Source organism: Caretta caretta, chromosome 2 (assembly GCF_965140235.1).
Source record: "Caretta caretta isolate rCarCar2 chromosome 2, rCarCar1.hap1, whole genome shotgun sequence".
Lineage (NCBI taxonomy): Eukaryota > Metazoa > Chordata > Testudines > Cheloniidae > Caretta > Caretta caretta.
Genome location: NC_134207.1, coordinates 211,169,145 through 211,190,409, shown reverse-complemented (window position 1 = coordinate 211,190,409; position 21,265 = coordinate 211,169,145). Strand labels below are relative to the sequence as shown.

General features: G+C 39.0%; 1 protein-coding gene across 3 annotated transcripts in view; it reads left to right on the top strand.

Annotated features, from left to right (window-relative positions):
• The window catches only part of SP4 (Sp4 transcription factor), a 50,886-nt gene extending 34,694 nt beyond the window's left edge, over nucleotides 1–16,192 (top strand). For all 3 annotated transcript variants that reach the window (XM_075125799.1, XM_048838356.2, XM_048838357.2), the window contains exons 4-6: nucleotides 5,795–6,026; nucleotides 6,259–6,458; nucleotides 12,425–16,192. In XM_075125799.1, coding sequence (XP_074981900.1) covers nucleotides 5,795–6,026; nucleotides 6,259–6,458; nucleotides 12,425–12,672 — 680 coding nt within the window. In that variant the 3' untranslated portion in view covers nucleotides 12,673–16,192. The remainder of the gene's footprint in view (nucleotides 1–5,794; nucleotides 6,027–6,258; nucleotides 6,459–12,424) is intronic.
• Nucleotides 16,193–21,265: the final 5,073 nt, after the last annotated feature.

Sequence of the window (21,265 nt, the reverse complement as noted above, 5' to 3'; positions counted from 1 at the left end):
AAATAAAAGCAGAGCTTCAAATATATTTCCATTAGGAATCTATCATCTCAGCTTTTTTTGGTTTTGTGAGAACCTGACTAAACTTAATCAAAACCCCTGGTATATGTATCCAGATGCCATGAATGGGAGCCTGGTGGGGAGAAAAAAGGAGTGGATTGCTCTGAATTGAGATGGCAGGGGGAAAGGGAGAGGACTTCTATAATCTGATGACGATACATACAAGCTTGTCAGCCCCAATCCATTTCATCTAGGCCCTCCCATGAGAGTGTCTGCTCACTTCCATCCTTCACGCTAAAAGCCTGCTCTGAGTGTTTCATTCCAAAACAGTGTAGCTGTTTCACTCTGTTCTCCCCACAACCCCAATTGCTAGCACTCTAAACTGACACACTTTCCCAGCCCCTTCTATGGGACCTATTCTCCGACGCTAACAGTGATACAGATTCAATGCTGGAATACCTTTTTTTAACAGGTATTCCAGTGATCTTTGTGAAGGGCCCATTGCTGGTCAGCTTTTACCAAATAGTAACAGCAAAGCTTTAGGGTATATTTACACTGCTTGATCCTTAAAGCAGATTTTAAAATATCCTTTTTCTAGTCAGTCCACTTTTGCTGCACCTTCCCTTCAAGATCCATCTCCTAAAATTTGTATTTCTTATCTTTCTGATTTTCCAGCAGAATTATGATTCTTTCTCCTTTCTGCTGCTGCTTTGCTTACATTCTTGCTTTCACCAGTATTGGAGGAGCAGCGGGTTTGCCTACTCCGTCACGTGAACCAAAATGATGTTATAGGAATTTCCCCTCAGCCCCCCAACTCTGTGCCACCTGGGCTAAAAGGAAACCTCTGTTTTGTATTTATAGGAACATAAGAATGGCCATACTGGGTCACGCCAATGGTCCATCTAGCCCAGTAACCTGTCTTCTGACAGTGGCCAGTGCCAGATGCTTCAGAAGGAATGAACAGAAAAGAACTATTACTCAGTGATCCATCCCCCATCATCCAGCCCCACCTTCTGGCAGTCAGTGGTGTAGGGACACTCGGAGCATGAGGTTGCATCCCTGACCATCTTGGCTAATCGCCATTGGTGGACCTGCCTTCCATGAACTTACCTAATTCTTTTTTGAACCCAGTTATACTTTTGGCCTTCACAACATCCCCTGACAACAGGTTCTAGAGGCTGACTGTGCACTGTGTGAGAAAGTATTTCCTTTTGTTTGTTTGAAACCTGCTGCATATTAATTTCATTGGGTGACCCGTGGTTCCTGTGGTATGTTCAGGGGTAAATAACACTTCCCTATTCGCTTCTCCACACCATGATTTTATAGATGTCTATCATCTTGCCCCTTAGTTGTCTCTTTTCTAAGATGAACAGTTCTAGTTTTTTTAATTTCTCTTCATATGGAATCAGTTCAATACCCCTAATCATTTCTGTTGCCCTTCTCTGTACCTTTTCCAATTCTAATATATATTTTTGAGATAGGGTGACCAGAACTGCATGCAGTATTCGAGATGTAGTATGGATTTTTTTTATAGTGGCATTTTTCTGTTTTCTTATCTACTTCTTTCCTAACGGTCCTTAACATTCTATCAGCTTTTTAGATGTTGTACAGAGGTTTTCAAAGAACTATCAGTGATGACTCCAAAATCTCTTTCAGTGGCAACAGCTAATTTAGAACTCATTATTTGTATTTATAGTTGGGAGTATTTCTTCCGGTGTGCATTATTTTGCGCTTATCACCATTTGATTTTCATCTGCCATTCTGTTGCCTAGTCACTCAGTTTCATGAGATCTTATAATATTACCTTTGTAACGCTTCGCAGTCAGCTTTGGCCTTTACTGTCTTGAGTAATTTAATATCATTTGCAAACTGTGCCACCTCACTTTTCACCACCTTTTCCAGATCATTTATGAATATGTTGAACAGCTACCGGTCCCAGTACAGATCCTTGGTAAACCCCGCTATTTACCTCTTTGCCTTATGAAAATGGACCATTTATTCCTACCTTTTGTTTCCTATCTTTTAATCAGTTCCTGATCCATGAAGACCTTCCTTCTTATCCGATGACTGCTTACTTTGCTTAAGATCCTTGGGTATAGGGCCTTGTCAGAGGCTTTCTGAAAGTCCACATACACTGTCAGCTGGATCACCCTGGTCCACACTTGTTGACACCCTCAAAGAATTTGAATAGATTTCTGAGGGAAAGGTTAAAGTCTCACCTTCACCTATGATCTCTCCCCCGTCCCAAGGAAAAGGACTGTCTACCAGCTTTAATAGTCAGAATTAAAAATCCAGAAGATGACATGTTCCCTATTTACTCTCAGATAACTAGACTAATGATAAGAGAGGTTAACAAAAAAGTAAGAAGCAGAAAGATAAATCTTCCCATTCCTGTCATAGAGACTGTGCAAGGTAGTTTCTAGCAGAGCTGGGACTAGAACCTCCATTTGTTATGGCAGATCTGTCATCCACTAAGCCTCAGTGGATTTCACTTTGAACATGTGAAGTCTATGTGATTGGCTCTGCTATCTGTAACCACTACTCTAACACCTTTAGAGAAGATTCATAAATACTAAGGTCAGAAGGGACCATTATGATCATCTAGTCCGACCTCCTGCACAACACAGGCCACAGAGTCTCACCTACTCGCTCCTGCAATAAACCTCTCACCTATGTCTTAGCTATTGAAGTCCTCAAATCGTGATTTAAAGACTTCAAGGAGCAGAGAATCCTCCAGCAAGTGACCCGTGCTCCATGCTACAGAGGAAGGTGAAAAACCTCCAGGGCCTTTTCCAGTCTGTCCTGGAGGAAAATTCCTTCCCGACCCCAAATATGGCAATCAGCTAAACCTTGAGCATATGGGCAAGATTCACCAGCCAGATACCCAGAAAAGAATTTTCTGTAGTAACTCAGATCCCACCCCATCTAACATCCCATCACAGGCCATTAGGCCTATTTACAATGAATATTTAAAGATCAATTAATTACCAAAATCATGTTATCCCATCATACCATCTCCTCCATAAACTTATCGAGTTTAATCTTAAAGCCAGATGGATCTTTTGCCCCCATTGCTTCCCTTGGAAGGCTATTCCAAAACTTCACTCCTCTGATGGTTAGAAACCTTCGTCTAATTTCAACTCTAAACTTCCTGGTGGCCAGTTTATATCCATTTGTTCTTGTGTCCACATTGGTACTGAGCTTAAATAATTCCTCTCTCTCTCCGGTATTTATCCCTCTGATATATTTATAGAGAGCAATCATATCTCCCCTCAACCTTCTTTTAGTTAGGCTAAACAAGCCAAGCTCCTTGAGTCTCCTTTCATAAGACAGGCTTTCCATTCCTCGGATCATCCTAGTAGCCCTTCTCTGTACCTGTTCCAGTTTGAATTCATCCTTCTTAAACATAGGAGACCAGAACTGCACACAGTATTTCAGATAAGGTCTCACCAGTGCCTTGTATAACGGTACTAAAACCTCCTTATCTCTACTGGAAATACCTCGCCTGATGCATCCCAAGACCGCATTAGCTTTTTTCACGGCCATATCACATTGGCGGCTCATAGTCATCCTATGATCAACCAATACTCCAAGGGCCTTCTCCTCCTCCATTACTTCTAATTGATGCGTCCCCAGCTTATAACTAAAATTCTTGTTATTAATCCCTAACTGCATAACCTTACACTTCTCACTATTAAATTTCATCCTATTACTATTACTCCAGTTTACAAGGTCATCCAAATCTTCCTGTATGATTTCCCGGTCCTTCTCTAAATTGGCAATACCTCCCAGCTTTGTATCATCCGCAGACTTTATTAGCACGCTCCCACTTTTTGTGCTGAGGTCAGTAATAAAAAGATTAAATAAGATTGGTCCCATAACTGATCCTTGAGGAACTCCACTGGTAACCTCCCTCCAGTCTGACAGTTCACCTTTCAGTATGACCTGTTGTAGTCTCCCCTTTAACCAATTCCTTATCCACGTTTCAATTTTCATATTGATCCCCATCTTTTCCAATTTAACTAATAATTCCCTATGTTGCACGGTATCAAACACCTTACTGAAATCTAGGTAAATTAGATCCACTGTGTTTCCTTTGTCTAAAAAAATTTGTTTCTTTCTCAAAGAAGGAGATCAGGTTGGTTTGGCACGATCTACCTTTTGTAAAACCATGTTGTATTTTGTCCCATTTACCATTGACCTCAATGTCCTTAACTACTTTCTCCTTCAAAATTTTTTTCCAAGACCTTGCATGCTACAGAAGAGTCAGGGACAAAATCCTGGAATCCTGATATTGAACATTTCACTGTTTTCTAGCATTTATTTGTGTAACTTTCTGCCATATGGTTGCTGCTACCAGTTATTCCTTTACCTTTAATGGTAGAAGTTTGCACTGTGGATCTTAAGGTCTGGAATTCAAACTATGCTGACTATCTCTGTGTGGTCGTTGGAGAAAGGCCGTCATTACAGTTGCATATGATGGAATTTTTGTTTGTTATTTTTAGTTTTCATTTTTAAAAACTTGGGTAATTTAATTAAGTAAAATCATTAAAAGTATAATGCTCAGGTTGCAAAATCAAGCACTAAAAAATTAGGAAGTGCCATAATTTCATAATTCCATCAGAATATAATTACTATCTGAGTATGTAATTAAAGATTATTTAAATTCAGCCATACATTGGGGCAGATTTAAGATTGCACGGGCAATCTTAATTCTGGTATTTCATACCTTTTACATGCTTGACTTTACAGCGTTAATGTTCCTTCAATATAAATTTGTTTTGAAGAAATCCTAATGGAATACATTGAGATACTGCATTTTTTATGTATAAATGAAGTTTTTGACTCAGTTGCTTGAAAAAATAGTAGGTTAATTCCATAAAATAACTTTAAAAATAAATGTGTGAGAGTTTTAAATAGAAATATGGTTTCCAAGGTTATTCTAGGGAAAAGCATCAACAGTAGAAAATGAATTCTGTGTAATTGCTTTGTTTCATATCTTCTACTGATATATCTCTTCATTCTCTAAAAAAAGAAGATGCCTGTAAAACTAGTTATTTCCTGTTGAGAGCACACATTTGTCTTTACTGTACTCTTTTTCTAATGAATTACCTTAATCAGGGCTCTCTAAAGTTGTGTATAAAGTCTGTTTGTAGTATACTAAAGCACACTAGTAAACTTACTCGGTTTAATATTTTTTCTGCAGTTTTCATCCATCCTATAGTCCAGGGGTAGGCAACCTATGGCACGCGTGCCGAAGGCAGCACGCGAGCTGATTTTCAGTGGCACTCACACTGCCCAGGTCCTGGCCACCGGTCCGGGAGGCTCTGCATTTTAATTTAATTTTAGGTGAAGTTTCTTAAACATTTTAAAAACCTTATTTACTTTATATACAACAATAGCTTAGTTATATATTACAGACTTATAGAAAGAGATCTTCTAAAAACATTAAAATGTATTACTGGCATGCAAAACCTTAAATTAGAGTGAATAAATGAAGACTCGGCACACCACTTCTGAAAGGTTTCAGAGGAATAGCCGTGTTAGTCTGTATTCGCAAAAAGAAAAGGAGTACTGGTGGCACCTTAGAGACTAACCAATTTATTTGAGCATGAGCTTTCATGAGCTACAGCTCACTAGTGAGGTGCCACCAGTACTCCTTTTCTTTTTGCACTTCTGAAAGGTTGCCAACCCATGCTATAGTGGATATTCTCTTGAACAAAAGGCATATAAAGTATTATGTTGTGACCTTTCTGAGATGATCACTAAAATTTACAAAGACTTTCTTATTTTACAGGTCAACAGCAAGGACAGGATGGAGGCATGAAAGTACAGCAAGCCACAATAGCTCCTGTAACTGTAGCCGTAGGAGGTATTGCTAATGCAGCAATTGGTGCTGTTAGTCCTGATCAGATCACACAAGTGCAGTTACAACAAGCCCAGCAAGCTTCTGACCAGGAAATACAACCTGGCAAGAGATTAAGAAGAGTTGCCTGCTCATGTCCTAATTGTAGAGAAGGAGAAGGAAGGTAATGTTAGTTTGTCAGTTAAACTTTAGGCATCTTGTGGGGCCTGCCTTATTTTGGGGGCTTTTTTCCTTGTAGTACTGTCATGTTGCTAATCATGTCCATAGGAAATCATGCTTGTAAATTTTCTATTCAGAAAGAGGATTATAATCAACTTAATTTTACAATTTCACATTTTTCCTTAGCTGATATTTTAAAATAAAATCACCTAACTGCTTAACTTTGATCCTGTCAGAGGCAGCAGTGAGCCAGGAAAAAAGAAGCAGCATATCTGCCATATCGAAGGATGTGGAAAAGTTTATGGGAAAACATCTCATCTCCGGGCACACCTTCGTTGGCATACTGGAGAAAGACCATTTGTATGTAACTGGATGTTTTGTGGCAAAAGATTTACACGGAGTGATGAGCTGCAAAGACATAGAAGAACCCACACAGGTTAGTCAACTGTCTACATTCGATGGAGTCATTCCTTTAATGATGGTGGCCATCGGTGAACAGTGATTTTAAATAAAGTAGTTATGTAGGCTATCTAAATAATATGCTGAATGTATTACATTTGAAATAATCCAGTGTGTTTTAAAATTTGTTTTAAAAAGGTTATAGTTTATAGGGATTGATTTTCCCTTCTGCCAGAGCTCTGTAGTAGACTAGGCTAGAATTTGACTAGTTAGTCAAGTTTCAAGCTGTTTCCCTGCATCTGCATTAGAAAAAGATTGAGTTTAGGACATGGTTAACTAGCATGCATTGGCTAAAAGCCTGACCTAAACTTGACCAATTTTCCTAATCAAGACAAATCCTTGGGGCTTTTTTACACAGGGGTTTAATCCACAGTAACTCTAGTTGGTTTGATGTGAAAATGCCTGCATGCACACAGCATAATTTGTTAGAATGTAGTAACTCCAAAAACTCTGGAATACTCTTTCAAAGTGAATTATGTTTAATGCAGATTCAGTTAGTGTTGTGCATTGTTCATGTGCACACAGTCCTGCTATGCACTACTGTAGCAGTCCTCCAACTGGTATCCCACACTGTTTGCGGGCATCCATTACTGATCTGTCTGTTTACTTGTGTACCCTCCATTGCTCTCAGTTGACTGGTTGTCCCTCCTGCATTTAAAAACTGTCATGAGGCCAGAATTTGCCCATTTGCTCACGGATTTGAATATATCAGCATTGCTACAATCCAGAAGGCTTACAGCATGCCTCCAGCAGTTGCTTAGAGCCGTGCTGAGATGCTAGATCTTATCATTATCTGGGGAGCAAGCTCTTGTGAAATAAAAATGTTTTTGTGGATGTTATCAAGTAGATGTCTACGAGGGGCCACAACCAGGACACCAGCCAGTGCCAGATCAAGAGCAAACAGCTAAGAGGATTTACATTAAAATGAGGGATCCCAGGAAGAGGTCAAGCAATGGAAATGTAATCTGTCCATTTTTTGAGGAGCCGGACAGTACTTGATTAAATTACACCACTGCCAAACCCAAATTGGTTGTGGACCCTGCTGCCTCCCCTACAGCCTTCCCCTGAGGACAAGCAGTAAGAGTCATCAGAGGAGGATCACAAGGAAGGCAGTGAAGAGCTCACCCCAGAAAGCCAGGATCTCTTTGAGACTCAGGATCTGATTCTGTCCGCATAGGAAGCAAGGTTATAGCTATGTCTACACTGCATCTGAGAGTGAGCCTTCCAGCCCAGATACAGTAGAACCTCAGAGTTACGAACTGATCAGTCAACCACACACCTCATTTGGAACTGGAAATATGCAATCAGGCAACAGAGACAAAAATTAAAAAAATGTACAGTACAGTATAGTAGTGTGTTAAATGTAAATTACCAAAAAAAAAAAATTGACAAGGTAAAGAAACTGTTTCTGTGCTTGTTTAATTTAAATTTAGATAGTTAAAAGCAGAATTTTTCTTCTGCATAGTAAAGTTTCAAAGCTGTATTAAGTCAAACTTTTGAAAGAACAACCATAACGTTCAGTTACAAACATTCCAGAATTACGAACAACCTCCATTCCCAAGGTGTTTGTAACTCTGAGGTTCTGACTGTTCATAGTGGGGCTTGCACTAGGGCGCTAAAAATAGCTGTGTAGATGATGCAGCTCAGGCTGGAGCCTGAGCTCTGTGGCCCTGGAAGCACTGTCTACGCAGCTATTTTTAGTGCAATAGCACAGGCCCTTTTAGCATGAGTCTGTGAAGCTGGGCTTGGAGGCTCACTCTCAGATGTAGTGTGGACATACCCTATATGGCAGGGGTGGCCAAACCGTGGCTCATGAGCTGCATGCAGCTCTTTTATAGTTAAAGTGCATCTTGCGGAGCCCTTCACTCCCCCTTTCTCCACCTACCAGACTATTTGGGGGAGCTCAGGGCTTCTGCCCTGCAGTAGGGTGGTGGGGCTAGGGGCTCCTGTTCCAGCAGGAAGAGAGGTCTCAGGGATTCAGCCCCATGGGAGGTGCCTGCCAGGGCTCAGGGTTTCAGTGGGAGCGGGGCTGAAGCCCAAGCCCCAGCAGGTGTGCCCTGTGGGGCAGAAGCCCTAGGCCTACCACCCCACCACAGGGCTGAAGCCCTGAGCCCCAGCAGGCACACTCTGGCTCTCAAACTTCTGAAGATGGTCATATGCAGCTCAGTGAGTCAGTAAGTTCTTCTTTGAGTGCTGGTCCCTAGGTGGATTCCAAACAGGGAAGAGTAGCAAGCAGTGGTTAGCATGGAGGGAAGGGAAAGCATGCTCCATGTGTGAGTCATGAGGTTTGGGGTAGAAGACTGAAAGGTGTATACTTTGGTTGAGGTGGAAGGAGGAAGCCACCTTGGGTAGAAACTTGGGGTGTAGACGTAAGGAGACTTTGTCCTTGTGGAAGACCGTGAATGGTGGGTCTGCCATTATGGCTACCAGTTCACTGATACGGCAAGCAAAAGTGATAGCCACCAAGATGATGACCTTCATGTAGAGGTGAATGGGGGAGCAGGTAGCAAGGGGCTTTAGTAAGAGTAGAGAGGACCAAGTTGAGATTCCAAAGCGGGGTGGACCTTTGTACAAGAGGAAAAAGAGTGAGGAGGCCCCTGAGGAATCAGGAGGTCTCTGGGCGAGTAAAGACAGAGAAGCCATCCATGGGAAGGAGAAGAGCACTGAGCGCAACAAGGTGAACGCAGATAGAAGAGTGCGCCAGGCCCGATTGGCAGAGATGGAGAAGGTAGTTCAGGAGAGTAGAAATGGAGACAGTCTCTTGGAATGTGACAGTGGTATGCCCAGGCAGTAAAGCGATGCCGCTTAGCAGAATAACAGGTGTGAGTGGATTGGCATCTGCTGTTAGTGAGGATGTTGCGGATGGGTGCAGAGCAGGCCTGGTCTACACGTGATCCCCAACCAAATACCAGACCATGACGTGAAGAGGGCACAGGTTGGGGTATCAAAGTTAGCTGTGGTCTTGCATCAGGAGATCCGGGATAGTGGGGAGGAGGATCTGGGGCGAGCAGAGAGGTGAAGGAGATTGGTGTTCCAGTACTGGTGAGGCCAGGAAGGAGCTACGAGGATTACTGTAGGTTCTTTGAGATGTGTGGTCCCTATCTGGATTCCAGTCCCACCCTCCTTTCCCTCTGCTCCGGGCTTTTCTGTTGCTGAGTAAGAGAGAACTGGAGCGGCGTCAACCTGCGCAGCTTCTTAAAGCCAGATGCACTACATGGCCAACGCATGATGCACACGCAGATCAACAGACACTGCTATGAACAGTTCCAGTGCATGGTGCCATATGCCCATTATGAATGGAATCTGGATAGGGACCACACATCTCAAAGAACCTCCAGTTATAGTAAGTAACCTTCTCTTTGGCCACCCCTGTTATATGGCATCATTAACCACAGCAGCAAAAGATAAGGCAGCTCTTCCAGGATAACCAGAGCAATCTCTGCACCATTAATGCCCATAGTGATCCTGGCAGCAAACTGTCTTTGATTCATTTAGGTAAATCCAGCTGAGTTCCAAAAGAGCCTAGCATCGTGGACCTTTCCCAATCACCCTCCTTTTATGTTTATAAACCTGCCTCGGTGGTCAACCAGCCCTTGGAGCACCATGGATAAGGCTGCAAATCTGTCACGGTTGTGGAAATCACAGATTCCATGACCTTCCACAACCTCCGTCTTTCTGCGGCTGGCTGACCCCAGGGCCTCCAGAGCAGCTGGCTAGAGTGGCCCCAGAGTCAGCCGGTCTGGCAGCCCCACCAGCCACTGCTGGAGCAGCCCCGGAGCCAGCCTCTCAGGCGGCCCCGGGGCGAGGCAGCCTGAGCAGCAGCGTTCCGACAGGGCCGCCGCAGAGGCAGCCTGAGCAGCAGCCAGAGCAGCACCTCCAGAGGCAGTCAGCCCCCGCCTCCAGAGCAGGGGCTAGCCATTGGCTCCCAGGATCCCCCAAAGGAGCAGCACCCCAGACAGCAGAACTCTAGGATCAGCTAAGGTTTAGTCAGGGGTGTTTATAGTAAAAGTCATGGACAGATCACTGGCAGTGAATTCTTGTTTATTGTCCGTGACCTGTCCATGACTTCTACTAAAAATACCTGTGATTAAATCTTATACTTAATCATGGAGAATTACCCCATCTGATTATAAACTCCAAACCTTGTGTGGGAGGCACATGAATCCCTGTTTGCCCCAATACAGTTTGGGAACCCCATGCATGCAAAGCCATCAATAATCTCCTGAGCATTACCAAGGTTTGTAACCCCATACAACAGTACCTTTCGCATGGCACCACACACTTGCATGGCAGTGGCTCCAACAGTCAATCTCCCTATGCAGAACTGGTTGGCTATGGACTGGTAACATTCAGGGGATTGACTACTTCGAGATGGCAGAGGTGACCCGCTTCTTGATGAGTATAAAGTGCTGCATGTTGGTATGCTGCCACTGTAGCTCCAGGGCTAGTTCAGCACTTATCTCAAAAAAGGTCACCTTCACCATCCTGAAATACTTTCACCATGTTTGGTCATCCACCCAATTGATGCTGGTTTCCCAAGCCCACAAGTGGCATTGCACTGAGTGAAGTTGCTCCAGGAGCAGTGCCTGTAATAGGAGTTGCTGGTGTAGTACTCATCTTCGTCTTTGTCTTCCTAATCCTCCTTCCTCTGCTGCAGCTGCTGCTGGAGGAGCCTCTGCTGCTGTCATGGTTGCCAGCATAGTGGTCAACATGGATCATTGTTGGGTCCATGCTGGCCAACAGCAATTTGAAAATGGTGCTCACTCTCCCAGAAAAAGAGGAAGTATGGGGTGGAGAGAGCAGAATCATGGGGTTTTGTTTTAATTTGACTCCAAGACATAATTCTATTGGCTTCCACTATGCATTCCACTGAGCAGCAAAAGAAAACTCAAAATGCACAGTGCTCAGCAGTGAAGCAAAGGACCATGGGATACCCTCTGAGAATGCCACGTGCTTAGTATGCAGCAAGTCCCCGCCATGTGTACACAATAGTGCAGATAGAAAGAGGGCACAGGTGTCCTGTGTGCACACTATTAGTGTGACTTGTATATTGCACGTTAACTCACTGCAGAGTCAAACCCCCTGTGTACGCCAGCCATTAGTCTTGTAGGGTTGTTTAGTAATCAGTGGAGCTACTTACTCTCATGGAATTGTTTTTTAGCTCAAGAAGAATGAATTAGTCCCCTTTTTTAATTTGATCCACCTCGAAAGAGTCTTCAACATGTCTCAGGTTCTAGTCTACTCTTCCAAGGAGAGGATTGGTAAGTTTTCTTAGGAGCTAAGGTTGGCAAGACATATTCGTCCATCTAATGAATATTCTAGATGCTAGGTATCATGTCAGTCATCACATAACTGGTCTGATGGCCCAGGAAACACATCATCCCTTACTTCACCAACGTCTGGCTCGGAAGACCCCATGCAAAGATGATCTGCAGGCCAGCATCATCCTAACTGGCCATCCAGCACTCTAGTGGAATCCCTGAATCTCTTCAGAGGGATGGCTTTCCTCGATCCTCAGGGGACAGATCCTTGGAGTATGGAAGCTACCTGGGTCCCCTCTCAGCAGTTCTTATTAAGTATTTTAGTCATGTTGTTCTTCTATCCATTGCTAGGTTCTAAGTTTATGAAAGAGAATTCTTACTGAGAAGAATAAGAATAAAATTCAGACCCTGCACTGAATAATTACAACAGAGGAAATACAGGCTGCAAGTTTATCTGTTGAAAGCGTTTTAAAAGGAAAATGTAGTTTATTCAATGGGTCTGCAAATCAGACATTAGAGAAGATAAGCTTGAATCTATTTTGCAACTTTAGATACATCCAAACACTTAAAATGTTTTTGAGTGCGGGGTGGGGGGGAAGGCTTGTTTGAATGAATGAAAGAAGTTAAATACCTTTAAATATCTATGTCACTGACATTTTTGTTTGTTTTTGTTTTAAATTAGGTGAAAAAAGATTTGAGTGCCCCGAATGTTCTAAGAGGTTTATGCGGAGTGACCATCTCTCCAAACATGTCAAAACTCATCAGAACAAGAAAGGTGGTGGAACAGCCCTTGCTATTGTTACTTCAGGAGAACTGGACTCTTCAGTTACTGAGGTTCTTGGCTCTCCAAGAATTGTCACAGTTGCAGCCATTTCTCAAGATTCAAACCCAGCAACCCCTAATGTTTCAACAAACATGGAAGAATTCTGAAAGGATCATTTATACAGACACCTAGTGCTGCACTTAAGTTTACATACCTTTCATGATATGGAAGTGGGCTGGTAAAGTGGATTACAGAGCAGGAAATCATGTTTTCAGTCTTGACTTCTGTAAGTATTCCAAGTTGGAGGGTCAGCATGAGAAGTGTACACTGGTGCAACAAGACAAATTTTCAAAAATACAAACAGCGCAAATTGACATACTGGATAAACAGTTGGGGGAATACTGCTTCCATACTGTACCTTTTTAGTTATGTGGCTCTATATTATATAATTGTTTTAAATGAAAATATCCCCTCTCTTTTAGCATTTGTGTGTTGTTGTGTTTGTAAAATCAGACAATTTCAATATGACAGGGTGGATCTTGGTTAGGAGTGTTGTCATTTGGAGGTACTTTGTTTATAATCTGAATCTGTAATATTTTCATGGGAACTTCTTTTCCCATGGTGCACAACAAAAATGCATAAGAATTGAGTGGTAATTATTTCTTTGCTCAGTTCTGTGGAATATATAAATTGATTTTGGCCGTCTTTTCTCAAGTTTAGAAATTATTCAAATAACAGTTGAATATACATACTGCAAAGCAGATCTGAGGTGCAGCTCAGATAATTTTGACCACTACATTATAGTAGTGTGTATAAATGACAATCACTGAACTCAGATTTCTCTCTTTCTTTGGAGAGTTAAAAGATATTTAGATTTAATGTATACGTTAGAAAAAAATTAAACTACAGAAATATATTAACATAAGATTTTACAGAATTAATATCTTTATGTAGGATAATAATAAAATATGGCAACTTGTGTGTTTAAGTTTTGATATTCCAGTTCATTACATTGTAAGGCATCAGGAATCCATTTGTTAACTAGAGTCACAAAACTCATACTTATGAATATTGAAATTTTATGGGAATACTTGGACATTAATTAGACACCTGAATTGTTTAATGAGTGTTGTAACTCATTCTCCAGTTCTGTTCTGTAAATATAAATTATTATTATATTATGGTGAAGGTGAAGAATTCTTTATACTTTGACTAAACAGCCAAAGAAAAGGACAAATTATGACATTTTAACAACTAAAAAGGTAATTGTAAATTAATGTATTTTTTCTTTCTCTCCCTCTAAAGATTAATCATCGTATTTTCTTTCCAACTGTAAGTGCATAGGCTGGTAAGGAATATCCACCACCCATTTTCTTATATGATCAATAATTTTGAGCCTCCAGCCACAAGAGAAACTGGGGCAAAAAAGGAATAAAGCAATTGATTATCATATAGCAATTGATTTAAAAGGTTTGGTTATATTTCCAATATCTATTAACTTAATAGAACATAATTGTTGGAGAAATAAAACAACTGAGCATTTTTTATGTAAAAACTCCAGTGCATACATGGAGGAAAGATGGCCAAATATTTCACACTCAGGATTTTGAATTATTTTCCATAGGCATAAATGGAATGTTTTACAAATTTAGCCATTTGGTATCTCATGACAGACCATTTTTTTAAATTTATACATCAAAATATTTTTGTGATTAAAAAAGGGAGTACAGTGCAAGAAGGATTACTCTTTTTCCTGCTGGTTAAAGATGAACAGTTTATTTGGGAAATGTTTGTATGAGACACATAACAGATACCTTGTGCATTCCCTCAGAAAACATACTTCTCATATGAATGCTTTATCAATCTTGTGATGTTTCATGTATTTTTGAAGAAAGAAATACCAATCATTGTTTACACTGTGTACACTTTAGGCCAGCCCTTTGTAGCGAAATATAAAGCTGAAGGTCTTTTATACTTTCAGTTTACATTAAAAGCTTTGAGATTAAAGGAAAAATAATTTTACACTGTGGTTATAGATTTCAAGTTTCTTAAAGCTTTTGTAGACTTGTAACAAAGTCTTTAAATTTTAGTTGGGTTTTGTACATTCTTTTGTATATTTTATTTAAAGTACTCTCAGCTGATGTATCTGGATTTAAAACATCAGAATCAATTAGATTACTACATTTAATACAAGTGAACATTAGGTAGTGCTAATTGTTAATTTTGTTATATAAGAACTGAAACATCAAATATATATTTTATCATTATGCTTCACAATCAGTGCTATACATTTCTTTATGCAAAGAAAAACTTTCCTAATGTTATAATCATGTTTCTTAGAAGTTAACAGTTTTTATAAACTGAAGCTATAAGCATTCTGCACAGCCATTTCATATTTTTTCATGCATACTTTATGTATGCAGTTAAGAAACTGAAGTCATTTTTAATCTACAATGAGTCCCTATTACAAATGTATCAAAATCTAAATCCTTGGATTGGCTTCATAGTATCTAAAGTACATTCACTTATGTTAGCAGGTGCACATTTTACAGCTGGAATTAGAAATGTTTTGACAGTCTGTTCTGCATACCATTCTGAGTCCACTTTTCTGTCTTAGAAGGATCGTAAATTTCAATGTCCTTTATTTGACTCAGTGGGATATAGCTGTTGTAAGTAATAGGACACAGATGTGCAGTAGTATCTTGTTTAATGGCATTTCACTGTTCATTCCCTTTGCCACTGTTATAAAATTTTGCTTTATTGTAATTATCAGTGCAAAGTGTATTTATCATGGTAGAACTCCAGTGTTAGAATAGTTTTTTTCTTACAATATACATTCTTTGGTTAGTTTTGTGTATGTGTTGCCGATTACATTAGAAATTGGTGTTAAGTCATTATTTATCACACTCTTTCACGAGAGCAGTAATAAAAGTGTGTAATTTAGGAGAAAAAGTTAATTTGTCAAACTTAGGTAAGCATGATGTTTAGGTCCTATTTTTCAATTTTATAACTGTTTTATTGCAACAATATTTGTATTTAAGTCTTCATTTTAATGCCTTGTGGTGTTTTTTAATGCATGTCACTGAATTGTCATCCCGCATAAATTGATGTGCAGCATAGGGTATTAAATCTACATAAATGATTTTGAAACAGAGAAATAGTTGATGGTAAAAAATGTAAATGTTTTGCAAAAATTCCTTATAAAAAAGTTTTGTAGTAATATTTCACTTGTAAATTGTTTTCTAAAAAAATAGAAAAATGGAAAAAAAAAAAGAGAGAGAGAGAGAAATAAAACCAGATTTCCCACATTCTAGAATTTAGAACTGAATTCTGCCAGCAAAGCCTCTAAGGCATAATTTGACATTTTTTATATTGCTGATTTTTTTTTTTGGTAGATTTAGAACTAAAATTATGTACAAGTTGTTGCCTGCAATAACAATTTTGCAAGTAACCTATTAAAATTCCCTTGAGTGAAAAGTGTTTCTTCATTTAATTACTTATAATATGAAGCAGTAATAAATTATGTTTGAATGATCTGCTCATCAAGAAGAACCGTAGAAAGCAAATGCTTCTCAATGGAGAAGCATTGGCAGCAGCCTCTGGATTCATGTAATTAAGACCTGTACTTGCTGGTCTGCGTTCCCCAACTGGCAGACTCCCAGCAGGGAATTAAAAAAGCAGATTCCAGCTCAGTGTGAATTTTGTCATGCTTGTTCAGCTATTGGGAACGGAAGTTATAGTTATGCCTGAACACATTCATTTTTATTAAAGAACATTACAAGAGATGACTGAAGGAAAAATTTAACTAAGATGAGAAATAGAAGAAACGAAGAAAAAAAATTTGAGAATTGCAATTTTTTAAAGAGACAACAGATGATAAAACCAAAATGTCTTAATTGTGTTTCAGATTAGAAATGAATAAAACAAAAGTTTTATCCATAAAAAGGATGAAGGTACTCACTTGAGTACTCAAAAAATTATGCTGGATTTTACTTTGTTTCAGTGATATAGATGGATTTGTGCTGCTGGAAAACAAAGTAACAATATTTTGCACTTTTGTAATGCCTTCTACCCACAAAACTTAAAGCATTTTATAATGAAACCTCCCAGAATTCGTGTGATGGACATACATAGTATTATGCCCCCTTTACCGAAGAAGAAACAGGTACAAGGAAATTGATTGCTCTGTGTTTCACACAAAATCTGGCATAGATGGGAACATGGTGGATTTGATTTAAATCAATTTGATTTAAATCACTAGTCAGGAAGACTTGATTTAATCATGGATTTCTACATAAAAGTGCATTCTTGTTGGTTGTTAGAACCTTAATACATATTCTTCACAACTCAGAGAAAGATGTAGGTTTCATTTTTAGAAGGTACACACTATACATTTTTAAGTGATTTATTTTGAAAACCTTTCAGACTAGTTTTACAGCTATATCAGAAAATGATATGATTGCTTGGTTATTTCATTTACCAAAGGTAATTGAAGCAGATATTTATGAAGTCATTGTGAGGTCAACTATCTCTAATTCAACAGGTTAATCATTAATATTTGGATGATTTTCTTGCCATGATGTATTAGGAGGAGAACATCACCAGACAGACTTTAAATTGTTTTATTTAACTAAAACAACAACGTAACGTATTCTGGATTTTTTTCTTCAACAGCAAACACAATATTTTTACAAAATAAGCATATGAATTTTTGAACTTAGTTAAACATTCAAGTTTTTTAAAATCAGGTTTGTTTTTGTTAAAATTGTTTTTAACTAAAATAGTTAAATTAAATTAAACAAAAAACAAAAATTAAATAGACTATGTCAGCCAGATCAACATAAGAAACTTAAAATATTGGCTTCTGCAGCTAACTCAGTTGTCTTCACCTTCATTTTCCTGTTTGTTCAAAATCTGGAAAAGAAAACAAAAGCTTTCCTGCTTTTTCAGGTCCCAAACGATTTCTCAATTTGGAATGAATTAGTCCAAAGGAAGAAAATAATCTTTCTACACTGGCAGAAGAAGCTACTGCTGTTAAAAGTGAGATTATCACTTCAACAGTCTCTGAATCCAAGTGCTTAAGTGACTTCCACCAGTTCATTGGTGTGACTTTCTTTAAAACATCAGCAAACATATATTTCTTGAATGGTTCACCTTTAGCTCTGAAGTTTATTATAGTTGGCATTATGGAAGGATGATTGCTGGACGTCCATGTCATAGCCAACTCGTCGTCTTCAGTTAAGGTTTGACCCTGATACCGAGTATTGAGAATATTTTCAAGAAAATGAGCTGGAGATAGTGCTTGTCCCATTCGTTGTTTTAATGCTTGTAATTTAACTCTGTCAACGCATATTTCTCTTTTTAAGATCTCAGTCAGTTCCTTCCAGATTTCAATAGTGTCGGCAATAAAACAGCTATTTCCCTGCATTTTGTTCAAGGCTACAGAAATAGGCTTCAGGATCACTCAGCATATGTTCAACGTTTCTCTTAAGCCCAGTGTTGAGAACTTTGACTGTGACAGTGCCATCTATTTTTTCACAATTTTGTTCACAAACTGTCATCAGATTAGGCCAGTTCTTGATATAGTGCTCAAAACAGTCCACTATTGGGTTCCATCACACGTCTTGTGGGAGAGTTAGCTTGGTTCCTCCCACTTTTTTCAGAGCAGCTGCTGCAAAGTGGTTGTTACGGAAGTATTTTGCAATTTCAACAACATTAGCCTTTATTTCTGGAACACTGATATCTTTGGCTAGGAGGTGCATCAAATGAGCACTGCAACCGTATGTTATTAGCTTGGGCCTCTCTTCTAAATTTCTTCTCATCTTGGATACATTTGCAGCATTGTCTGTGACCAAGCTGCAAACTAGACATTTTATTTTTTTTTCCCACAGTTTGTTATAGCTTTTACTGCTACTTCTTGTAAGTATTCTACTGTGTGTGCATTTCCTGATGTATCAATTGTTTCTGTAAGGAAGACATTCCCTTTTTCTGTTGTCACACAAGCACATACAACAGGATCATTGTGGACATTGCTCCACGCATCAAGACTCAAGTTAACAATTTCACCCTCTATACCTTTTGCACACTGCTCAATTTCTCTTTCATACGCTTTATCCAGCAATTTGCCTGCAACATCTGATCTGTTGGGTAGACTGTATCCTGGTGTTAATGACTGAACCATTTTAATGAAGTGTGGGTTCTCAATCATACGGAGAGTTTGTTGCATAAACAAACCGGGCAATTTTTTCATAAATTACCCCTTTTTGTAATCTGCTGGTTCTTATCACAAACTTATCTGTGATTGTTTCTGGATGATAGAGATTTTTTTTTCTTTTTACTACAGGCTATGTGACATACGTGATGGGACTGAAACACTATCATTGGCAGATAACTCTGAAACTATAGAAAATGATGGTAATCTTGAAGGTGGATAGTCTTCAAAATCCTGTATGTTGAAGATGGATTCTCCTAAACAAAATAAGTCAATGCAGTATTTAATTATTATTACCATACTGCTCATTTAGTATTACTCATTGCATTCACTGACACTTCAGTATTACTTTAAAGGCGAAATTGTAAAAGGGAGATCTGTCTATTTCAGTTATTTATTTTTTATCACAACTGCATCTAAAATGATAGTACCATAGAGTAACAAGTATATGTTTTGCTCAAACAAGAATAGTCCAGAAGGAAGATAGGCAGTCCTTAAGAAAAAAAGTATGAAATAAAAAAGTTTACCAACCTGAAGATCCTGGATGTTCAGACATGTTCCTTTCATCATCTTTAACGCAGTTTCCTCCTGAGAAGGAACACTCTCATGATGTTGTTTCATTTGGGCAACCAGGCCTTGCATTTCTTTGTTGCACTGTTTGCATTTTGCACACATGCTTGTCTTACCCAGAGGTAGAGGAACTTCATTAAAATATTCCGAAACTGGGTCTCTTTTACGGCCTGCTGCCATTATAGGTTTTCCCTTCTCGTGAGAAAATGATATGGTAGATCTCAAATCAATGAAGGCTACACTCAGAAAGACCTCAAGACTTCTGGAATATGCTGCTCAAACGGTTTCACTTTTGTTTCTACTGCTTGTCCCTCCATTCTCACATTTATCTCCAGACTTCTTCTCCTTGTCCAGGTCTATTCAACCCCCAACAATCTTCTACTCATTGAACTTTTTGAAACTTTGCACTTTTAGAGAGAGGTAAGGGATTGACTCTGTACACAAATTTGCAGAGGGACAATAGGGTTGAGGTCTGTTTGTCTCACCTCTATATGTTGGTTGGTTGGTTTATTTTAAAACATTTTTGCTGTTAACAAGCATGTTATCTCTGGAGACACAAATCCACAGTTTGAGAACTTCAAAACTAGGCATCTCTGATGGTATCTTCTAGACTGAGCACTGAGTCCCGTTGGGTAGATAGAGAGATTTACCTAACTAATCTATACAGAAGCTCCTGGAACCCCATAAAATTGGATCCCTAATTCATGAATTATTGGAACTAATTTCTAAAACTTTTCTTAAACATTAAATGAATATATTCTCATACTGTAGAATTAAAATTTATAATCCCTATTATATTATAGCTCAAAGATATCTCATCATGGATCTTAATTAAAACTATCTTTAGATAGTTTTTTTTCTCAAAAAGCATTTTATCAAAAAGATCTATTTAAATTTAAAAAATCTGTTTCTGTGTGTGTTTTTTTAAAGAAATTATTGTTTTTTATCCACCCTGCATGGGAACAGAATCTAAATTCCTGAGTCCTAGTCTTGATTTTAGACAACCATCCTTCTCCTCCAATACAGACCTAGAATCTATGAGCTTCATTGTATCTATATGTTCGATGAGATGTGTTTAATTTCAAGTCTCATTAACTTCTATTTGAGTAGAATGATAACTTATATTAAACAAAGCTTTCAACTGTAGCCAAAGTCTAACAGAATTTGAATTAAAATCTATAGTTTCATGTAACCTATTACTAAGTCTATATTACAAAATATTTTTAAAATGACATTTTACAGGGGCACAGGGATTCTTGTTTTTAGCCGTTTACTGCTGCTGAATGTTTTAAATTGTTTCTTAAATTGTTGAGAAGAGAGAAATCCTCCATTTTGCATCCATCACTGTAGTGCAGTTTCAGAAAATGTAACACAAAACTTAACCAATTAGGAGACTAAGGATAAATATTCAAACTTTCATTCTGTCCCCTTTATGTATGTGCCTTAAAATGTGGCCTTTGTATCATCTACTTTTTGTCAAATGTAAAATGTAATTCCAAATAGAATTTCTTAGACAAGCTTAGATACAATAAAATAAAAATAATGTATTGTACATACAGTATATACATTGATATACTTTTGTGAAATAGATACCGTGCAGGTAGGCTAGTAACATAACATTTTATATCTAGTTAAGTGGCAAAATACAGTATTAGAATTTTTCTGTAATGAGCATGGATCAGCTCTGTACCTTCCCTCCCACACCCCAGCTACTTTGCACCTTCTAACAAACCTAGGAATTCCGTTAGATTAAGGGGAATCCTCAGGTGGCATAGTAGGCCCTATATCATTTTGCCCCACCCCTGTTGTCTCAAGAAAGAGGGGTATGTTAGGAGTTTTCTGAGGAAAATGAGATGTGTCTAGAGCAGCGTTTCTCAAATGCAGCCACCAGGGGCTTTTCTTGTGGCCACAGCCTCCTAGGCAGTAACTGGGGCGGGAGGGGGGCAAGCTGTGGCTGTTGCCCCAGGGCCACCAGCAAA